We start from the raw sequence: 21,035 nt of genomic DNA, 5'->3' as shown, positions 1-21,035 counted from the left end.
CAAGAGAAGGTTGGTTGTGTATCTAGCTGGGGTAATGTAGGCCCAGCACTCTTTCCTGCTTATGCAGGGGGTCGGACTCGATGATCCATTGAGGTCCCTTCCGACCCTAGCATCTATGAATCTATGAATTATTTTGGGCGGAGGGCTGCCATTGAGGGATACATGACAGGCAGCCAGGGGCAGATAAATATTAATTTTCTAAATTTTTTAGGGGCCCTGTGGGCTGGATAGAATGGCCTGGTGGGCCACATCCAGCCTGCGGGCCACATTTTGCCCATCCCTACTTTAGAGGTATGTTCTAATTCTCCCTGGATTAGGACAGGCTGCAGGAGAAGGAGGAGAGCCTGGAGCTGGTGGGAAGAAGCCTGTTAAGGTATTGCCACAAATGGTCCTTGACTGGGCTAGTGAGCACCCCTGCTTCATGGAGGCAGAACAGGGCTACAGGTAAGAAGAGCCATGAACAGGCTACACTGCTGCACACAAAGGCTGGGATTCTGGACCAACCTTGAGATCTTACCGACGTGGAACCCAGAGAAAAGTGTGCGTGATAGTGTGGGACAGAAGGCATCACTTCCCATTCCAAAAGAGTGCAGGTGCACAGACCCATAATTACAAACTGATTTAACTGGCCAGAGACCAACTGTGAACGTTCTCTTCTCTCCTGTGCCTTGCCCAGACCAAACACATGGCCCCTACATTTGAAAATGCTCACTGATGGAGTCAGACTAGCAAACAACTATATCACAAGTACAAATCTCTCCATGGTGGTGGAACTCTGTGCTATACCTCTGTGACCCCTTGATTATACAGGCAGTCCTTGACTTAAGATGTTTCAAGTTACAACGAACGGCACTTGCGACATTTATAAATTGACACCCCATTTCACCTTTCTGACATCACTTTCAACTTTACAACGCTTGACCTGATGCCGTGCCACACCTGCAAACAAGTTCGCTATGTTGCCCATTACCCTGGAGAACATCTGTCCAAACTTCCTTGGACACTTTCTTCAAAAGGTCCAACCAAGAGCTCTTCAAAAAGTCCAGCAAAGTCACCTCAAAAAAGTCCTTCCAAATCAGTATGGTAGCTATTTACATAATAAAATATATTAATGTAGTTATATTACTCATCTCTAATTGATCAAGTACAAAATTCTGGGTTATTTTTGGTGAAAATAAGATATTGGGCCTTGGTTCAGGAAACAATCCCCCATTTATAACATTGTTCCAATGGGAAAATCAGTTCCGAGTTCCAACGTTTCAACTTAAGACATGGGTTTCAGAAACAAATTGTGCCATAAGTCCAAGAACTGCCTGTATCAATGGGAAACTTGAAACATAGAGAGAACAAGTGATCTCATACCCATACACTCCCACATACTATTCCCCTGGTCTATCAGGTTTTTAGTTTCAGTGCACCATGCAACTCTCCAGGCTTTAGTGACCCCTCCACCAGGTGCCCTGCACCCTTAGGCACTGAAACACCTTTGCAAATTTGACCTTAGGAATACGTGACCTCAAAAGTAGATTTGACAGATGTTCAGAAGACCATCACATGGAGAGGAAAACCCAGTTAGCTGCTTGTTTGCCTGTTCCCAGCAGGTGCTTCACAAAGTTATTTAAACAAAAAAGGAAATGGATTGAAATGCATTTATGCAACATTAACCTCTGAACTCACTATGGCAGGAAGAAAGCATCTCTAGCAGAAGAGGATAAGACAGCAGCATAAACAAAGGCAGCCTTTACAGCAGGGGTGAGCAAAACATGTCCCACGGGCCATATCTAGTAGAGGTGCACCAATACAATCGGTCCAATATCGGATCGGTACCAATATAAAAAAACCCATCCATATTGGATATTGGCCTTAAGCGGCTGATAATTGGGCCAATAAATGTCCATGCTGCAGGCAGTCACAGTGCAGCACATAGGCAATGAAAAGACAGCCTGCAGTGTAGAGAGCTGCCTCTATCTGGTAAGTTAGCAGATCAAGGCCCTGCCGTGAGGGAGGCAGGGGCTGGGGCAGGACAAAGTGCTGCCTAGTCAGAGTAGGCGGATGCGGAATGAAGCCTCAGCTTGTCCAGGGGTGTGGGATGGGGCAGGGCTTGTTGGGGGGGAGGCGATTTTTGCCGCCACCGTGCGCGGCTTGTCCATTGGCACCCACTGCTGCTGCTGTCACCCATCTGGGAGGGCACTGGGGGGCATCTGCCCCCAGATCTGCACAGAGCAGGGCAGGCTGGGGCCATTCCCAGCACAGTCTAGGCTAAATTGGGTGCATGGTGGTGCTGCTGAGAGTGGGGGGCTGTAAGGGGGCTATGGCAAATTTTGGGGTGGCTACAGCCCCCTCCCAGCAGCGCCGCCCCAGCCAGCCCAGACTCTGGATTTGTGTGGAGTGGACTGAGGCCAGTGCAGTTCCCAGTGGAGCCTGGACCAGGCGGGATGTGAGGTAGCACCACTGTGAGAGGATTACAGGGGAGGCTGCAGCCACCCTGAAATCTGCCATAACTCCCTCAGAGTCCTCCCGCTCCCAGCAGCGCCACCACCTGCCGCATGCCCTGCCTGAGCAGCCCAGGCTCCGTGGGGAACAGCCCTGGCCCCAGCCCGCCGGCACACACCCCTCCCAGGTGAGCGACAGCAGCAGCAGCAGGATCTGGCAGACAAGCTGCCAGACCAGCCGCACACGGTGGTGGGAGCCACCTCTGCCTGCACCCTCTGGATGAGCCCTGCTCCATTCCACGCCCCCCAGACGAGCTGTGGCTTCATCCCCAGTCCGTCCTCCCTGACTGGGCAGTACTTGCCCGTCTCCCTCCCTCACGGCGGGGCCTTGATCTGCGCTCCCACGTCTCTTCTCCTACCACACCAGACTTACCTGCTGCAGGCAGTGTATCGGATATCAAATTGCATCGGATGATATGCCTCCTTAAATATCGGCATCGGCCTCAAAAATCCCTATCGGTGCACCCCTAATATCTAGCCCACAGATGGATTCTATCTGGCCCAGCAGCCACCGCCAGGAGCCTGAGAAGGGCGCGCTGAGCACAAGTATGCACACTGCACGGCCTGGCCCACCCCTGGCTATGGCAGGGTGCAGCCCTCCCTCAGGCTCCCAGAGGCAGCTGGCAGATAGGGTAGGAGTGGGGCTTGAGTAAAGCAGGCATGGCAGTAGTGACTGGGGCAGCGCACGAGGTCCGAATGGTGGCAGCAAACGTTCCCCGACCCCTCCCCAAGCTGCACCCCTGAAAAGACCTGGCCAAAAATGCCCCCATCCCCTGCAAGCCAAGGTGGGGCAGCATCACGTCAGCTCGACAGCAGGAGCACCATCGTTGCCCAAGGACTAAATCCTCTCCCCCGGCCTCAGCTCCAACCAGCTCCGAAACAGCAGCGCCCCCTCCAGCATGGAGGCAGCCATTAGAGACTCCTATGAGGAAGTGACAAGACCCCCTCACTCCCTCCACTCCATACTGGGGCTAGGTCCCGTCATGGCGCTGCTGCGTGGGACGTAGACAATACAGAGGCAAGAGGAGGCAGCCCAAGCTAAGGCTGCATGTGTGAGTGAGCGCCTCTACCCCACTCTCCTCCTAGGAGGCCCCACTGTGAGGGGAGAGGGGAGAATCCCCACACACAAGTGGGGGGGTAGATGGAAGGGACCATTTTGGGGGGGGGGGCAGGGAGACAAGGATTTCCCATATGCAGGTAGTGGGTAGCTAGAAGGGACCACTGCAGGGGGAGCAGGGGGAATTTGTGGGCACCATGGGAGCACCCCCAATGTGCTGTTCCAGACCAGAGAGGGGTGGGGGGTGAGAGGTTTGGGCTGAGGATGCCACCTGGTCTGAGTCAGGGACAGCTCCATTTCCCCATGGGGCAGGGAGGGGGGGAAGAAGCAGATGATGAGCATGTGGAAGGAATGGGGCATTAGGAGCCCCTCCCTCCTCCAGGCCCCTTTCACAGGCGCAAAGTGAGTGCATGAACTGGGCTCCAGGCTCTGTTTCCTCACGCAAGGAAACAGGTCCATCTGGCTTCTGGCATCAGGTGTTGCCTGTTCTAAGTCACGCTGTGCAGCCCAGACCGCTTCAGAGGACTCACCTGACAAAGCCCACAGCTTTTTTAGTTTAAAGTTCCCTTAGGTGAATGAAAGCCACCCAGGCAGGGTGGCTGTAAGAAGCCTGTAAAAAAACAGGTGCTCTGGGGGTTTTAATTATCTAGACACAATATGCATTTGTGTGTGAGGGGCGGCGTTCTGCTTTACACATGTAAGGGACCGAGTTGCACTGCCTTGGCCTGCTATTGAAGCTCAAGCGTAGCAAGGGAAGTTCAGACTGGATATTAGGAAAAAAACTCTCCTCACGAGGAGGCTAGTGAAGTACTGGAACAGGTTACCCAGAGAGGTGGTAGAATCTGCATCCCTGGAAGTTTTTAAGACCTGGCTTGACAAAGCCTTGGCTGGGATGATCTAGTTGGGGATGTTTGAGCAGGGGGTTGTACTAGATGTGACATCCAGAGGTCCCTTCCAACCTGAATTTCCTGTGATTCTATGAACTGCACCCTCTCTCACCCCCCTCAAACTTCCAATCCTCAACAGGTTACCAAAACTGCTTAAGTGGCCCTCCAGCTCAACAAATTGCCCACCCTTGCTCTACAGTTAACCTGATGAGGGCACAACAGCATCCTTATACCTCACATTTCTTAACTAGCCGCATGTGACTTTCACTGAATTAGGCACACATATGAAAAGGTGCAATTCCTGACAGCCAAGCAGAAAATCTTTATGTACTGGAAAAAACTACACTTTTACATGCATAGCTTATTTCCCTCAGGAAGGGGCTGGCATTAAACTTCCAGGAGAAAGCACAGCTGGATTCCTTTTAGAAGCTGGTTTACTATGTCAGTACAGTTACAGTGGCACAGTGCTCCTCATAGAGGCCTACCATAAGTAGTAGAAGTGGCCCCAGCTGGGCATCAAGGTTATGTCCCTCATCCCCAAGTCATCATGCACCCTTGCAGCAGAAAAGAGCTGGCAGCTCACTGAGTTGAAGGAGGACACCTGGGCTCAGTAAGACAGTTGTGGGGGAAGGGGGAATTAAGATGACCTAGACAGGAGTTTGCAAGGAACAGAGACCAGTGAATTGATGCCTGTGGTATAAGATTATTAGAGACAAGGGGGTTGATGCTTGTGTTTTATATTCAGGTTTGGCCAGAGACCTAGGTGAGGCAGACCAAGGCTGAAAGGGCTAAAGGCAAGGTATTGAGGCTGCAGCCTACAGGAAACTGAAGCCAGAACAGGTTTGGACTGAAAGGCTTGAAGCTCAGCAAGAGGGCTGAAGCCCAGGAGGGACAGAAGCCAAAGTACAGCCAGGAGCCCAGGAAACAGGGAGAGCCTTGCCAAGGCGAGGGAGGGGCCAGGCAAGCTGAGACAGCCAGGGCCAGAGGACCCAGCGAATGAAGCCATGAATGTGGCTCTGTAGGCATCTCCAGACCACAATTATAACCCCTAAAAGACTTCTAGGGCCAAGAGGTTACATTTAGGTTCGGTAGGACCACAGCTGATATTAATAAAGCCAAGAAGCAGTGAGAACTGTGTTAAAGGGGAAGCACACATTAGACAGACATAAGAAAGCAGTGCTAGGGAGAAGCCCTGAGGACTGGGCCGAGAAGGAAGGTACCAAAAGGAGCTACTCTGGCTGCCAGAGGTAGCATCCCAAGGCAGTCAAATTAACATTAAGGCATGGCATGCGAGAGACAGGTGGTTAGGGAGATCAAATTGCAGCAGGCAAGTCTGAACCCCAGTGGGTGTGAGACACCACGGTTAGACCCCCGAACTGCTACACCCTCCTCTTGGGCATGCCTTAATGCTATGAAAGCTTGTAAACTGGCTGTTCAATGCCAGAAAGTCTTGGTCCTTTTGGTTGCCCCAGGACCTCTGGTTCAGATACTTTGGGTACTCAGTATGAATCTTTTCTGACACCTATTCTTGTTCTTTCCTCTCACCAAAAAACACCTGTAAGATTCCTTCTGGGTTTGTAAGACTTCCCTGGAACAATGTTCCTTCCCTGGTACATTGAGTCATAGTCCTGTGTAGAAGTACCTGAAGAGTCGTAGACTCTGGAGCTCGATGGCAGGTGGGGAAAAACAAGCTTCTTGCTTCCCCTTTGCAGGCAAGCAAGCAAAGCTCTTCCATCGGTTCCCAAGACAAACATATTTGAGGACAGCACGTTTAAAGAGCCACATCTGCCTCAGAAAAGAGGGGTGTGACAGCCAAGAATGTGTGGTGAGAGCTTCTAGGAGAAGCCCATGTTCTTCTGTGGTCCCTGCTCAAGCTGGAATACATCCGCTTGGCTCTCAGAATGAACCGTTTCCATGAGAGCTGCCAAGAGCTCACAGAGCTCTGGGAAACTTATTCCTGGTCAGAGCTCAAGTGAGTCGCTAGCAAGAAGACAGCTGCCCTGTGAGGGGTGAATCCCTCTGGTAGGCCTTGTGTCTATGCTACAATGGCAGTTGCCAACAAGATCCTTAGCACTGTGCAAACAAAACCACAGCAGTACAAACTGCACCTATGCCCAGAGTTTGCACAGCTGTGGCTTTACTCATGATGAGAAGCTGAGACAGATACGGCTTCATCTACACAACTGCAACCTCAGTAGAGTTGTAAGGGTTACACTGGTGGAAGGGAAGCACAGGACCCTGGAAGCAATACATATTAAATACACCCAGTCTTAGGAGAATGGGAGAAGCGTCTGCTTTCTTGTTGTAGGCATGTTGGATGCTGGGGTCTTTTCACAGAGAGCCTGGCAAGTGCCAGGCACTGGCTTGTTCTCATTCACTGGATGCTGCATTGGTAGCACACAGGAGGAGAGAGAGAGGAACGTGGGACCCGTTCCCATTTCTCTTTCACAATGGAAGAATGCAAGGCTGGGTCTCCTGTGGGAAGAGAGCAGCCTCTGGGCAAAAAACAAATGGTTTTGGCTTTCACCCATGTAAAAATGTACAGAGCTCTCTAGCTAACAGTTTCCTAAACCATGTGGCCCCCTCAGGGAGGGATGCTAGAGAACGTGGCTCAGCTCATCCCTGGAGCAAAGAAAACGGCTGCAATTAAATCTTTTTCTCCAGGCACCCCTTCCCACCCAAAACTAATGAACTATACCAATTCCCCAACTTACACCAGCAAAGATCAACTTCCATTCTAAATGAAAGAGCCCCCTCACAGTGCTAGGTTAAGTGCATCAGGAGAAAAAGCCCCACACAAGGAGGTCTGAGCTTTCAATCAGTCACTGCCCTCTGGGTAGTTTACTAGTCATTCTAAATTATCACCCACTGCTTTAACTGGAATTTCACAGGGCATTTTACAGACTACAGCCCCAGTCCTGGAAAGGTTGCCAGATGTGATGCTGGTCCCATCCGTTCCTGATGTCAACAGTAGCTGCTTAAAACTGCTTAAGAGGAAGACCATTAGGTTATTAGGAGGTTTTAGGCTATTTAAAACAGAAGAAAGAGAAACGTTTTCATACTGGGTGCATGGAGTTTGTGTCCATTTTGAGGTGTGTGCTGGTATGTACTTTTACACACACACACACTTCCACCCTTTAGGATATTATGGCAATGGGCTCAGACAGATTTGATAACAGGTCAGGTCTACAATGTGTTTCAAAGAATCAGCACTCCCTTGCCGTAAAATTACAGCACTGTGAAACAACATGAGAACTTGAGTGTGAAAATGAATAGAAACCAACACTTAAAGAAAGCTGCACTGAGTCCCTTTTATAGCTCAATAGGAAAGAAATTCAAAATAAAAAGGAAACCTAAAGGATGAAAGATCACATTCAAATGCTTTTGGTTTTAATTATCTAGATACATTGTTTGTAACACCTGTAAGAAAATGGGCAGATTGGGGGCTTAGCTGGTGCTAATATGCACTTAACCATCATCTCTCAAGTTTGTTTCTCTCCTCAACAATAATCCAAAATACTAAGAACTTTGGAGACGATTCCTTCTTTTTGAATGCAAAACCAACCGTAAAAAAGGGAGGGAGGGAGGATGAGAACCACCAGCCCAGCCTGATGAGTGTGTAGAGATCTCCATCTCAAATCACCCACTGTCTCAGAGAGCTCCCAAGCAGCTGCTTTCCAGGAAAGCAGACTTGGTCTCTAACATATTTTAAAGCAAGACACTTCAGACCCAAAGTCACTCTAAGTTAAAAGACAGAAATGTCCAAGAACATGCATACCCCCACCCACCCAGAGCTGTCTGCCGTAAGCAGGACACCTTTCTCTCACCCTCAAAGCTCAGCAGGAGGTTAATGTAAAGTTAAATGTGGATGTTAAGAGACAGAAGAGACTCCCATGAGTAAGATGTACAGTTTGCTGCTCAGAATGACTAACTCACCTCCTAACAGCTGGGTCCTCCTGTGGCCTGGAGTGTGCACATCCCATGGTCAGGCAGAGAAAGAAAAACATGAAAGAATCCCACAGCCTTCCTGCCCCTTGAGAGAGAAGCAGGGCAGGAGGAGGAGGGGGAATGAAGAAACTGCAACTTAGCTACTGAGCAGCATGTGTTCAGGACTTTCCATTCTGCCCCTCTCGGACATTAAAGCCAATTGTCAGCCTGCTTTTGTAGAGAACAGAGCCTGCAAATCAAGGTCCCCACGTAGGTCATAGCGAGAGAGTTTCAGCAAGCTGGGATCCCTGCTGGACACTTTGAAAGTTCCCGAGCAGATCTACACAGCCCTGAGAAACTGCAACATCTGGCAGCAGTGGCAGAAAGGAATTAAGAGTCAAGAATGAAACTTCCCATGATTCTTTGCAGGCACTACCCCCCCCCCACAACCCCTCCATCTGTATGGAACAAGGGGTGTGGGAGGGGGGAATAAAACTACCCTCTATGCCATACTCATTCCCTTGGCAACAGTTTATATATCATAGCTACACTTTTAAAAATATTTTTTAATGCAACCCTGTAGGTTGAATGAGCTGATTCCAGACACAGCAGAGGCGGTGCTGAAGGTTACTATGGTAGTGCCATCCATTAGGAAGAACGCCTGCGAGAAGTTTGTTCTCCTCAGGCTCCTAGTAAATTAAATTAGAAATGGTCTCCCTCTCTCTCTTCCACGCCCCCCCCCCAAGCTAAAGAACCAAAGTAGTTTCTCACAAAGAAAACTCTTTAAAACACAGAATGAGTTTTCTCTTAACATCAGAGACTTCAAAGTATGCTAAAAAACCCAGAAAAAAATTATGGATTACGTAACAGGACTTACTGAGTTTTCCTAGGGCAGCAGTCAACAACCTTTTCCAGCACCAGGCAGGAATGACCCAGCTTGGGTCTGAGGCAGGCTGGCAGTGCCACCACCACTTCTCCTTGCTGCCTGGCATGGAAAAGCTCCCCTCTGCCAAATGCCAAAGCCGCTCCCACCAGTGAATGCTGCAGAAGCCCCAACTCCAGCAAGCTGGATCCAGCCTATAAGTCATAGGTTGCTGTCCCCTATCTCAGGATAACTGCATGACCAGTGTGCAAAGCAAAGACATAGGACCACAAGCAAGATGACGGGAGAAATCAAAGACTGGGAAACATGCATATCCAGCCTGGCAGAAAAAGCGAACTCCCCAGTAATCCCACCACAATGCAAGTGCACATTCAGAGATCAAGGGGACATTCCTCTCTAATGACATCTGCAGAGCAGGCTGTCTAGGAACATTACTCCAACGGTTTCAATTAAAGTCTTTAAATGGTCAAAATGCAAATGCACGTCTCTGAGGCTGGCTAAGATACTGAATCCTTAAATGTGTCACTATGCTCTGCCCTCCTGCAGTCTGTCACACACAAGTGCTTCACCAATATTACACCTCACAACCAAGCCCAACAAGGAAAGCATTCCCATTTCAGAGGTAGAAAACTGATAGAGAGTAAACTTGCCCAAGGGCAAAGAGAAAATAAGTGACTGAGCTATGCCTAGGGCCTGCTGCCACAATATTTATTCTCAGGCTCTAGCCAATGTGCCTTCATTCTTAGTACAGCAGGTTGCACGCATTGCTGAATTTTCCAACCCAGTCACCATCCAGAACTGGATTGCTGGATCAAGCACAGCTGCTAGTGTGAGGACACAATCTTTCTTCTGACGCACAGTAGTTCAACAGACTCCCACCACATATGAACATGCAACCACAACACCATCCAAATCAAGACAACATCTGCTAGCCAACAAGAATTCAAACACCCCAAGGGGAAGCATCAGTAGCAGCTCATAACGACATCCTTCCAGGAGGTACCCATATAGAGAAACCTCTCCAGGCTCACTCCCAACTATTGGTTCTGCTGTTCAGATTGGATTTTATATTGAGAGGTAAGCAAGGTCTAGTTGATGCAGTTGGTTTGCAGTCTTGGTTGGCAGCATTTTGTCCAGTAGTAGGGTGACCATATGTCCTGGTTTCTGTAGGTTGATCCCAGCTAGTTGGACAAAAGTCTCAGGCTGGAGTCCACGGGGGAGGCACAGCAGCATGGTGGGGGAGGCAGGCATCGCTGCTGCTGAATAAGGGGGGTGAATACACGTTCAGCCTGTCAAAGATGTCATATCTCGGGTTCCTACATTCCTTGCTCCTAGGCTTCAGCAGCGGTACCCGCCCTCCAGCACACCATGCCACTCTACCTCTCACCAGACTCCAGCCCAGAACTATAGGATACCTGGGTTTTCCCCTTTGGATTGTAGACAGCTACAAAAAAAATTCTTCCCTTGTAGAAACTTCATCATCACCTCTCAAGTGAGGCTTTAGCACATTAGAATCTGGTGAATCTTTTAATCAAGGGATAAAATTACTAAGAGAAATCTTGAGGGATGGAGAGAGATTTTTATCTGACTTTTTCCATCCATCCATGGCAATCTACTCAATTCCATCTTCGTGGTAAAGTCTCCTTCCAATTATGCTACAAACTAAGTCACTCCAAATCAACACAGACGGGGTTAAAGTTAAGACACTGAAGCAGGAAAGAGCCAACAGCTTAACCACATACTTAATGTGGGAAGGGCTGAGCAAACATTATAGGTTTCATAAAGTGAGGAGGAGCTGAAGCTGCTGGGGAACCCATGGCAGCAGGAACTCTTATATTTGCGTGAGGTACAGTGATACAAGAGTTAAATTGCTCCAGTTCTGACCCTGGATGAAGCAGCCTTCTGTTGAACCACTAACTACACTTGTATCAGTATACCCTCAGTTACACAGGTTACAGTTCCTATGTCCTCTTGAGCAGCAGTCCCCTTTCCACTCTTTTGCAAATAAAACAGAAGGTATCATTATGCCTCTTTCTTTATAAAAATCTATGGTGCAGCCATACCTGGAATGCAAGTTTGGTCCCTGCCCCCACTCCATAAAGGACAGAGAAAAACTAGAAAAGGCACAGAGAAAAGCAACAAGGGTGAACAGGGTTATGGAGGCGTTTGCATGTAAGGAGAGACTAAACAGGCTACAACTTTTCAGCTTCAAAAAGAGATGTTTGAGGGTGGGGCACAATAGAGATTAAAAAAAAAGTGGCACGGAGAAAGTAACTAGAGCTTGTATTATTTATGACCTCTGAATACTACAGGGAACATAACATGAAATCAGTAGGTAGCTGGTCTACTAATACTACCACCACCTCAAAGAAGTTTTTTTCCCATACAGCATATAACTGCACATGGCCCTCATTGCCCCAAGATGTTGCAGAGGCCGACAGTTTAACCCCATTCAAAAGGGAACTGAAAGTCACAGAAGAAAGGTTCATCATCAGTCACTATTAACTATGGTAAGTATGGATGCAACCTACTTCTTCAGCCTCCAAATGCTGGAAGGTGCAGTACAGAGAAGCAGGGGATAGAAAATTTTGACATGCCCACCTTACCTTCCCCCTCAGCATTCATACTCTGTGCAAGATAGGCTTATCTGTTGTACTATGACAGCAGACCTAGACCTACTAGGAACTACAAACTCCCCTCAATGGCTAGGTGCCGTCACTGGGTACAAAACGCATGGTTTTGGAGCAACACAACAAAAACAGAAACAACAGTAAAGCTACTAGGTTAACAACCAGGGTGCAAGGGAAAACACTGAGCAGGCCACTACTTTAGATGAACTTCTGGTCTGACCCAGTAAGCGGCAGCTCTTATGTAAGCCTGACTGAGATGGGATAGGGACAGCAACTTTTTATCATTACAAACCATGTCCAGGGCTGTTTCAGGAGTGGCACAAACATGAACCATGCATGCCCCTGGAGGCTGGGGGGACATGGCGACTGCCCGCAGGCAGCCGCAGTGGGGGCTTGGCGGCAGTGAGCACCTACAGGCGGCTGCGGCAGTGTCAACGGTAGCCAGTGGTGATCAGCAACTGCCTACAGATGCTGCTGGCAGTGTTGGCAGCCGGAGGGGGGGGGTGGCTATCGGCAACTGCTCGCAGGTGCTGCCAGCAGCATCAGTGGCGCTTCTCTCAGGGGGTGCACGTGCACCTGCATGCACTCCCTACGTGTTGCCAGCTGGCACAAAGGCAAATATAGTAGTAGGAAAACCATGTTGGTCAGGGAGTCTGCCACCACCAAGAGGAGCTGATGAACTTTTCCGTGCCAGGGCTGGACAAGCACAGAAATTACTGGATAAAAGCAACACACTGTGAGCATATACATGAAGCATTTACTATGGAGTTGCCTAATTAGCTCCACAGTAAAGTCTCAACATCTACACGTGTGACTCTATTAGGCCACAGTAAAGTAATAAATGCCACTGTAGGTTAGTTCTTGTAAAAACCAGTATTATCCTGTGGCAGCATTATTCGGTGCACCAAAACATGTGTTGACACTGACAGGGCTGGCTGGGGCATGACAGTGCTTCAGTCAAGAGGCTACCTGCTGGCTAGCCCCACACTGAAGCGCCCTCATGCCCCAGACAACCCCTCTACAACATGCTGAGCCAGGCTGGAGCAAGCCCTGGGGCTGCTCTGACCCAGCTCAACGTGATGTGGCCCTGGAAGTACGTGTAAATGTGGCACCCAAGAGCAATAAACTCCAGTTTGAACTGCACCAGAGTTTACCCAATTGCATTAGCAGCATGTGTAGATGCGCCCACTGTAACAGTAGAAAGTCTGTACTGAAGAAAGCAGCACTCTCTGCTCACAGCTGTCTGACTCTCAGAGGTTTTGAGCAATAAACAGCTTCTGCAGAAACTCAAGCAGGCTGTGAGTTCTAAGTCTGTCAGGATTGGACCTGTATGAGTCCTGCCTGGTCAGTGTGCTGAAAAAAGCTGAGTAGCCAGCTCATCACAGTGAAGTAACCCATCTAGGGAGCTAATGTAGCTCTCTATGATCCTAAAGCCAGCAGCAGTAATGGACAGCTAGTTTGCAATGCCAGATCAATACCAGCTGTCAGCTTAGTTATCAGGAAGAAAATCTGCCCCTCTGCTTGAGGCTGGGAAGAAGAGAAATCCCTCAACTGAAGAGCCACCATCTTTCACTTCCCTCCAGCCATTCCAGAAACAAAGCTACAACCATGACTGCTTTGAACACAATATAGGTTCACCCTCCAGCTCTCTTTTTGAATTGCAGGAGTACAGCTGGGGATGCTCTGGGATGTTGCAATTGGCTTGCTACCTTGTTTATTCTTGTGCCACAGTCAGGGTGATCCTGGATTGTATGGGAAAATCCAACTCAAATCCCACCTCATCTATCAGAATCCCAACGGGCAAGATGGAGGGTGCTTCTTTCAAATTCCAGTATGCAACCTTGTTTTACTTTCTCACTGGGCTGCCGGAGGCACTGCTCTCCAACAGCTCCTAAGACCAGCAGACGAGATATAAAATACTCTTAGTGCAAACCAGTTAGAAAAACTAGTTAAAAAGGGTAGTCAGGATAAACAAGTGAAAACCCCAGAGAGAGCTCAGAATTTCTAACCACATTTTGAGCTAAAAGCCCAGCTGGCATGTGCCTGGTAAAAGGCAGCAGCATAATACCATAAGACAGGTATCATCTGTGGCACATTTCTCTGAAAGGCTCAGAACCATCTCCTTTGAAACTGTGTGTGACTGGTGGGTACATTCACAACAACTGAGCCTGGGAGCTTTAGCAGATGATCTGCTATGAGCTTGAATCTAAACTCGGCTTCCAAGTCGGAATGGGGCTGGCAATCCAGCTTCCCCGGTCAGCTCCAGCTCTCCTCAAGGCAGACTGGTTTCCCACAGAGACGAAGGCTGGAGATGATAAACAGAGAACCAGGGAAGGGAAAAACAACATTTGAATGGCTCAATGAAACCAGGCAAAGGAATTCACAAATTAGGACCAATAATTAGGACGCCACCAATTCACAGCAGAAGTGGGCTGTGCTGTGGCTCCTTTAATCTTGCAGGTTCCCCCAACGTGGGCCCCAACCACTGATTGGCGGAGGGGCCCTGCTTGCAGCTCACTCCTGATCAGCAGAGAAGCAAAAACTACGATTTTAAACATGGTGCTGTTTCCGACTCCCCACCAGTCAGCGGCAAGCAGCAGGGCCGCCAGGCCCCCTCAGCCAATCAGTGGCAGTAGGCAAGAATGGCATCACATTTAAAACCACAGTTTTCGCCTCCCTATTGATCAGGAGTGAGCTGCAAGTGAGGCCCCTCCACCAATCAGTGATGAGGAGGCACACGGGGGAACCTGCAAAATTGAAGGTGCTGCAGTGCAGCCCCCTTCTGCTGTGAATTCAGTAGGGCCCTACCAATAATCACTGAGAATTAACAGCTATGCACAGAATGACCCACACACAAACACATTTTATTCCAAGTTGCCACTGTCATTCAGATTTCCTCCCTTTAAACTGCTCCCAGACAAGGAACATCTTTTTTCTTCTTGTGTATTATCTCCTCCACTGCAACTTGCCTGAAGCAACGTGCTGTTCCTCTTGGTCAGTGTACAACATTCTCCTCCTTCCTGTTCTCCTCAGAATGTTATGACACCTCAAATCCTGGCTTCTCTGCGCAGAGACTGGCAGGACTAACACACAAAGTCAGAATCAAAGAGATGGCCAAAGGTGATCAATTAAACCAAAAGCACTCATTTCCACCAATGACCCAAATCACAACACAAACAACCCAGGAAAAGCTCAGAAATGCTGCTCTTCATCCTGTGGTGAACAACCAATATTTGAAAAGCATAATCCAGGACTTAAGTCCTGGATGTCCCGCAAAAGTCCAGACCCAGAAGCAGCCCATACTACTTCTGGTTCTGGTTATTGTAACCATCTTACTGTGGAGCTGTGGGTGAGAAAGGTCTATTCACGATAGCAGATGGATCCCAAGACAGAAGCTCAGTACAGCTTGGCTCTTCCAAACTGAAATCAGCATAGCTATATTCATGAGGTGCTGTACCTAGAGTTCACTAGCTCTTCTCAGCAGATGCCATGCGATAGGGGTGCTCAACTTCTAGCCTGTAGGCCAAATGCAGCCTGTGAAGCCATTGGTATCCAACCCATAGAGCTCCCCACAGATAGGCAAATTTGGCAGCAAGGGGGTGGTGGCAATAAATACAGCCATCTTCCCTTGCTGAAAATCCCCAAACCCTGAGCCCCATGCTTGGCCTCTCCCACCCCAACCAGGGCTGGGCCACAGCACCCCCTTCCCCATATGCACACAGGGCCAGCCACGTTAGAGCTGGGATGACCCCCTCCATACAGCTGGATGGGGCCCTGACATGTCGGCTTCATGCCAGTTTGGGACCATATACCAGATCCAGCCTACGGACAGCTTGGGCACCACCCATCTAGCACACCAGCCAAAAAGGTTGAACACTACTGCTGTGACGTTGCCTAGCGCTTCAGAAACAGGGTGTGGGAGGAAGGCGCAGGAGTGGGGAAGAGTGGTGAATCTGAGGCCAACTCAGAAATTTTGGCACAAAGGTGCCACTTCTGGCACCTCTACCAGGAGTCCTCTGTGATGTACTTTCAAAATCTGGCACAATTCTGTAAAAGACAGGCCATTTGGTTATTTTATTCTGAATCAGACTTGTTTTCATAATGGGAGTAACTGACACATGGAGTACTTGCAGAAATTCACCCATGCAGGTTTCAAAAGCCCTTCTGAACCACTTGAAGTCTGGATCCAGAGTATTCATTTGCTCAACTATGCAAGTGAGCTGAAATTTATTCCAAAATAAAAGCCTATTGACTATTTAAGCCATAAAGCAGAGCTACAATGAGGCTGAATTGGTGCTCCTCTGTTTCAGGGTGAGGTTTACCCCTAACACAAATATAAAGGTAAAGATGTCCTGAAATCACAGCTCTTTATGTCCTCCTTTGCCCTCTGCTCTGCAAGAATGCAAGTTCAGTTTTTTAGGTGCACAGAGGATGAGTCAAGTCTACTGCCTGCACAGGCAATCACATCCTAGACTGCCTGTCATACATTGATTTAGGGGCCAGAGACCCACAAAGTTAGGACACAGGAAAGCTCTTTGAATGCCTGGCAGCTATTTCTTCTCTTCCATAACTAAATCAATAGATTAGCAACTCTCACAAAGGGATGCAAGCATTGCTTGAGAAGGCAACTTATTCTGCTGGGAGTGCATTCACCATGAAAAGCTGCATTTGCTTAAGAGCAACAGAAGTGACTGTTAAGCAACTCAAGGTACAGCCTGATGCTTTAATCCTGTTTGGCTGGAAGAAGACAAAAGTGAATAGAAAAACAGCTAGGATATGGGCTACTGTGGAAGGGTGGGTGGGACTGATGTCTTGGTTTTATCACATGGTACAAGGGAGACATATTGTCCAGATGAGCGTAGCCATGTGATATGTGGTGCTGCAGGTGTGTCGGCAGTGCCACATATTGCACATTCAGCTGTTCCCTGTGCTGCAAGGGAGCAGCATGGGGGTTTGTTTGGTTTTTTGAGCCCTGGATATGCAGGGGACAAAACAAACAAACAAACAAAACCCAAAAAACACACACCATGCAAAAAAAAAACCAAACAAAACACACAGCAGCACACTCAAGGAAAGCACATGCCACTCAAAACCTGAGCCTGGCCAGCCAGAGCCACATTTCAACTGCTGGCCAGGCTCGAGTGTCAGAATTGCCACTGCTTCCAGCCCCAGGAGGCCCCCAGGGCCCCAGGTAAGGCTGGTAGAGTCAGCCCAATGCTGGCCCCAGCCTCACCTACCCTACCTGTGGTAACATGCTGCAGGCCAGGGCACATGGCACAGGCATTCTCCGGGGACAACTAACGAAGGAACAAGGTGTCCCGCTGCTAGTTGTCCATGGGGAACCAAATGTCCATGCTTGTGTGGACGTGGCCACAGAGGGCAAATGGCCTGAATGTAACAGGTCATATACACAAATAAAGTAAGAGATCATTAAGCCTGCTTATTCTTCCCAACCCTTGGGAATAGGGTGGGTTTCAATACTGACAAGTGCAAGGCACTGCACCTGGGGAGAAAGAACCAGCAGCATACCTACAGGCTGGGGAACTCCCTTCTCATCAGTGCAGAGGCAGAAAAGGATCTTGGAGTCCCTATTGATTCCAAGATGAACATGGGCTGGCACTGTGAGGACACGGTCAGGAAGGCTAACTGCACCTTGTCATGCATCTACGGATGCATCACGAACAGGTCCAAGGAGGTGATCCTCCCCCTCTATGCGACATTGGCCAAGCCACAGCTGGAGTACTGCATCCAGTTCTGGGCGCCGCACTTCAGAAGGGATGTGGCCAGCATTGAGAGGGTCAGAGGAGGGCCACTCACATGATCGGGGGCAGCAGGGCAGGCCCTACGAGGAGAGGCTATGGGACCTGAACCTGTTCAGCCTCGACAAGAGAAGGCTGAGAGGGGATCTGGTGGCTATCTATAAACTGGCCAAGGGGGACCAGCAGGCAATGGAAAAGTCCCTGTTCCCCCGAGCACCTTCCGAAGTAACAAGGAATAATGGCCATAAGTTGACTGAGAATAGGTTCAGGCTTGACATGAGGAGGCACTACTTCACAGTCAGGGCGGCTAGGATCTGGAACCAACTTCCAATGGATGTGGTGCTCGCTCCTACCCTGGGGGTCTTCAAAAGGAGGATAGATAATCACCTAGCCAGGGTCATTTGACCCCAGCATTCTTTCCTGCCATGGCAGGGGGTCAGACTTCATGATATGCTCTGGTCCCTTCCAACCCTACTAACTATGAAACTTGCCAGGACACTGGGGTCAAACCCAACTGTCCAGTGTGTAAGCAGAAGTCCACTGACTTCAGTGGAACATTCACTGATTGAATTTCTGTAACAGGAAACTTGTGGCTCCTGTTACTGACAGAGAAAAAAATAGAAGCAAATTACACTCAGGCAGTCAAGATGAGGGCTAGCTATAAAGGGACAAGTCACCAGGGCCCTTTAAATGAGAAGTGCCTACTGCAAGCACAGCAATAGTACAATAAAAAAGTAGCCTGGGGAAGCAAGAGAATGACTGCAGCACTAGCTCTGCTGCTCTAGGCCATCCTGAGGGCTGGTAAACCAAGCACGTTAGGGAACATCTGCAGATTGCCCAAGGAGTCACAAGACCGGAAGGGGGCAGGACTCTGGGACATAAAAACCAGAGCCAGAGCCAAACCAAAACCAAACAGTCTGGCCCTGTGGAGGCTAAAGGGAAAAGAGCTCTGCAGGAAGATGCTTGCTGCTGAGATACTGAATGAGATCTGGCTATACCAAGAAGGTGCAAGTAGAGGGCTAAGGGCTGGCACGGGAGTGGAACCATTATGGATGGTGATTGCCTTGGAGAGCCGACAGGCTTAGAGAACTAAGCTGCAGCCAGTGTGCTTATGAGTCATGCTTGAGTTGTGACAGGCAGATTGGGTGCGACTAAAAAAGGGTGAGAGGAGGTATCAGTGATGCCTGAGGGGCACATGGCTGCCTGGAGACCTGCCAGGGGGTAGGAGCTGGATCACAGGAAGAGAGTTAAAAGCCTGGGAGGGGCAGAGCTTGTGGAAAGGGAACTCATGAGCCCAAGAGGAGTGGAAACAGGGCTAGAGAGCCCACAGTCCAGAAAGGGGTGGAGATAGAGCCCAAGAGGGCAAGACAAGGGCTGGAGCTTGAGGAGCCAGACCTGGTATAGTGGGTCCAGGTGAAAGGGACCAGCCAGAGTAGCGGGGCAGAAGCTGGGAAGACTGAGGTCCCAACAAGGGAGTGGAGATCTAAGGTGGCCACCTAAGTGACAGCTGGAAACACCTTTAAGGCATGGGCGGTACAGAGGCTGTGATTAGCCCCTAAGGCACAGGTACCCTTGGGGGCACGTACAGACCAAGAGGGCCTACACAGTGGGAAGGCTTATGAGCAACAGGGTCCAAGAGGGATTCATGAGTAGAGAGGGCAGGTTGTGGCTCACTCCAAGACCCTTGGGGCAGCCTTCATTTTCAAGTTTCATTAATAAGATCAAAGTGTGGCAGGAGAGAACAAAGGGAGGGTACTTTAAAATTAGCACTGTACGGGAGGGAGTCAAGTCACTACCAGGGAACATGTGATGGCTACCCCTTGGGCATGGGTTCTGTTACAATTTGATCTTGCATGTTTAGTTAACCAATCTCTATCTTCAGGTCTCAGGACAGGGGTCACCTGCAGAAAGAACTCATGCTGTAAACCTACCAAACCAAGCCACCACATAAACTGCTTTGTCACTCAAAGAGAGGCCTAAGTAATCCTTGATTTTTTTTTCTTTGTTCCAGCCCTATCAGAGAGTGTTCGTCCACTGAAGGGACCTGTATTACAGTTCATCAGAGGAAGATCCCGCTGAAGCCATCAATCTCCACACCTCTAAGGACAGTCATAGCCAGGCAAAACTGAGGCCCTTCCACTGCCCTGGGATGTGGAGTATATTGAATCTGCACTGCTACTTAGGAACTTGAACTTCTGGTGTCTCATTTTCTGGGCTGAAAGAAATCAAAGCACTCTCCTTGACATCTACTGATAACAGAAGCCAGGTTTAATGGCTGGCACCAGTGTAGACAACTTTCCTGGTCTGCAAAATACTGTTACTGGAGGCAAGCACTGGGTGTATCACTTAAATACTTTACTGCAGCTTGAGAAACTGCCTTTTTTCCTTCTGGCAACCTCAGGTGTCAGAGATGTATGTCAGCCCATGGAAGAGGACAGATTTCAAAAGCTCATCTCATATTAACGCCCAAGTTTTAAGGAACCAGAAAGGTTGGAGAGACCTGAAGGAATTTATCTCAGATAAAGATTTAAAGGGCAGTCACTTACATTTGCTGGATTTTGGTGAATTCAGGGATTTCCTCCTTCTTCTTGCGGAAGAAAAACCAGTAAGAAAAGAGGCCAATGATAAGAGAGATGAGGAATATGTCAGTCATGCTCAAGAAAGAAGCCTCCTGTGCGGTGCTCTCGGGCAGAGACACAGTTGGGTCCATGCCGGAATCCCCCATGGCGATCAGTGACTCTGGGAAGGGGAAAGAGAAAACAAATAATTACATGTTGATGAAATGCTAATAGTTAGTATCAGAGGAAGAAGGAAAAACCTAGGCAGTTATCCAGACCTTCTCCCCTCCCAACCCCTGCATGGTCTAATAGGTCTTGAAACATCCACAGGCATAGGGGAATAGCTAAAATAGGACAAAGGAGCCTTATTAAAACTTCTAAACAGTGAGATTTTATTATACCCAGCAGACATTTTCCCGTTCAATTGCATTTCTCTTGCCCCAAGCTTATTGCCTCATATCCATCAATCACAGAACCACAGACTGAAACTATTACCTTTCAGGATGGGGTTGTGATGCCTCATCTGCAGTCCAAGCTTTATATTTTGCCACATCATATTGCAGTCATGTCTACTTTGTTGGTCACTAGTACCGATGCCCCCTCTACAGGTATCACATAATTAATTGGTTAATTGTTCAATTACCTTAAGACCAGCTACACATGCAAAGTAGCTACCCCACCATAAAAAGCTTCAACTCACTATAAAGTTAGACCTCAAAAACAGGCACTAATTTTACAGCTGGTTGCTTCAAGCTTTAATTTGCCTGTGTACCAGGGTCTCCCCTGTGGCTGGGAGCCCCATAAGCTAAGGAGACTCTCAACCCCAGCAGCTGCCAACTCAG

General features: G+C 48.9%; 1 protein-coding gene across 1 annotated transcript in view; it reads right to left on the bottom strand.

Moving 5' to 3' along the window:
* LOC109316996 (NADPH--cytochrome P450 reductase) overlaps nt 1-20,384 on the bottom strand; it is a 45,496-nt gene extending 25,112 nt beyond the window's left edge. The window contains exon 1 of the mRNA XM_019545382.1: nt 20,182-20,384. Within this exon, the coding sequence (XP_019400927.1) occupies nt 20,182-20,360 (179 nt within the window). The 5' untranslated portion in view covers nt 20,361-20,384. The remainder of the gene's footprint in view (nt 1-20,181) is intronic.
* Nucleotides 20,385-21,035: the final 651 nt, after the last annotated feature.

This window comes from Crocodylus porosus, unplaced genomic scaffold (assembly GCF_001723895.1).
Source record: "Crocodylus porosus isolate Cpor-Errol unplaced genomic scaffold, CroPor_comp1, whole genome shotgun sequence".
NCBI classification, from domain to species: domain Eukaryota; kingdom Metazoa; phylum Chordata; order Crocodylia; family Crocodylidae; genus Crocodylus; species Crocodylus porosus.
This window is presented reverse-complemented; position numbering and strand designations above follow the sequence as displayed.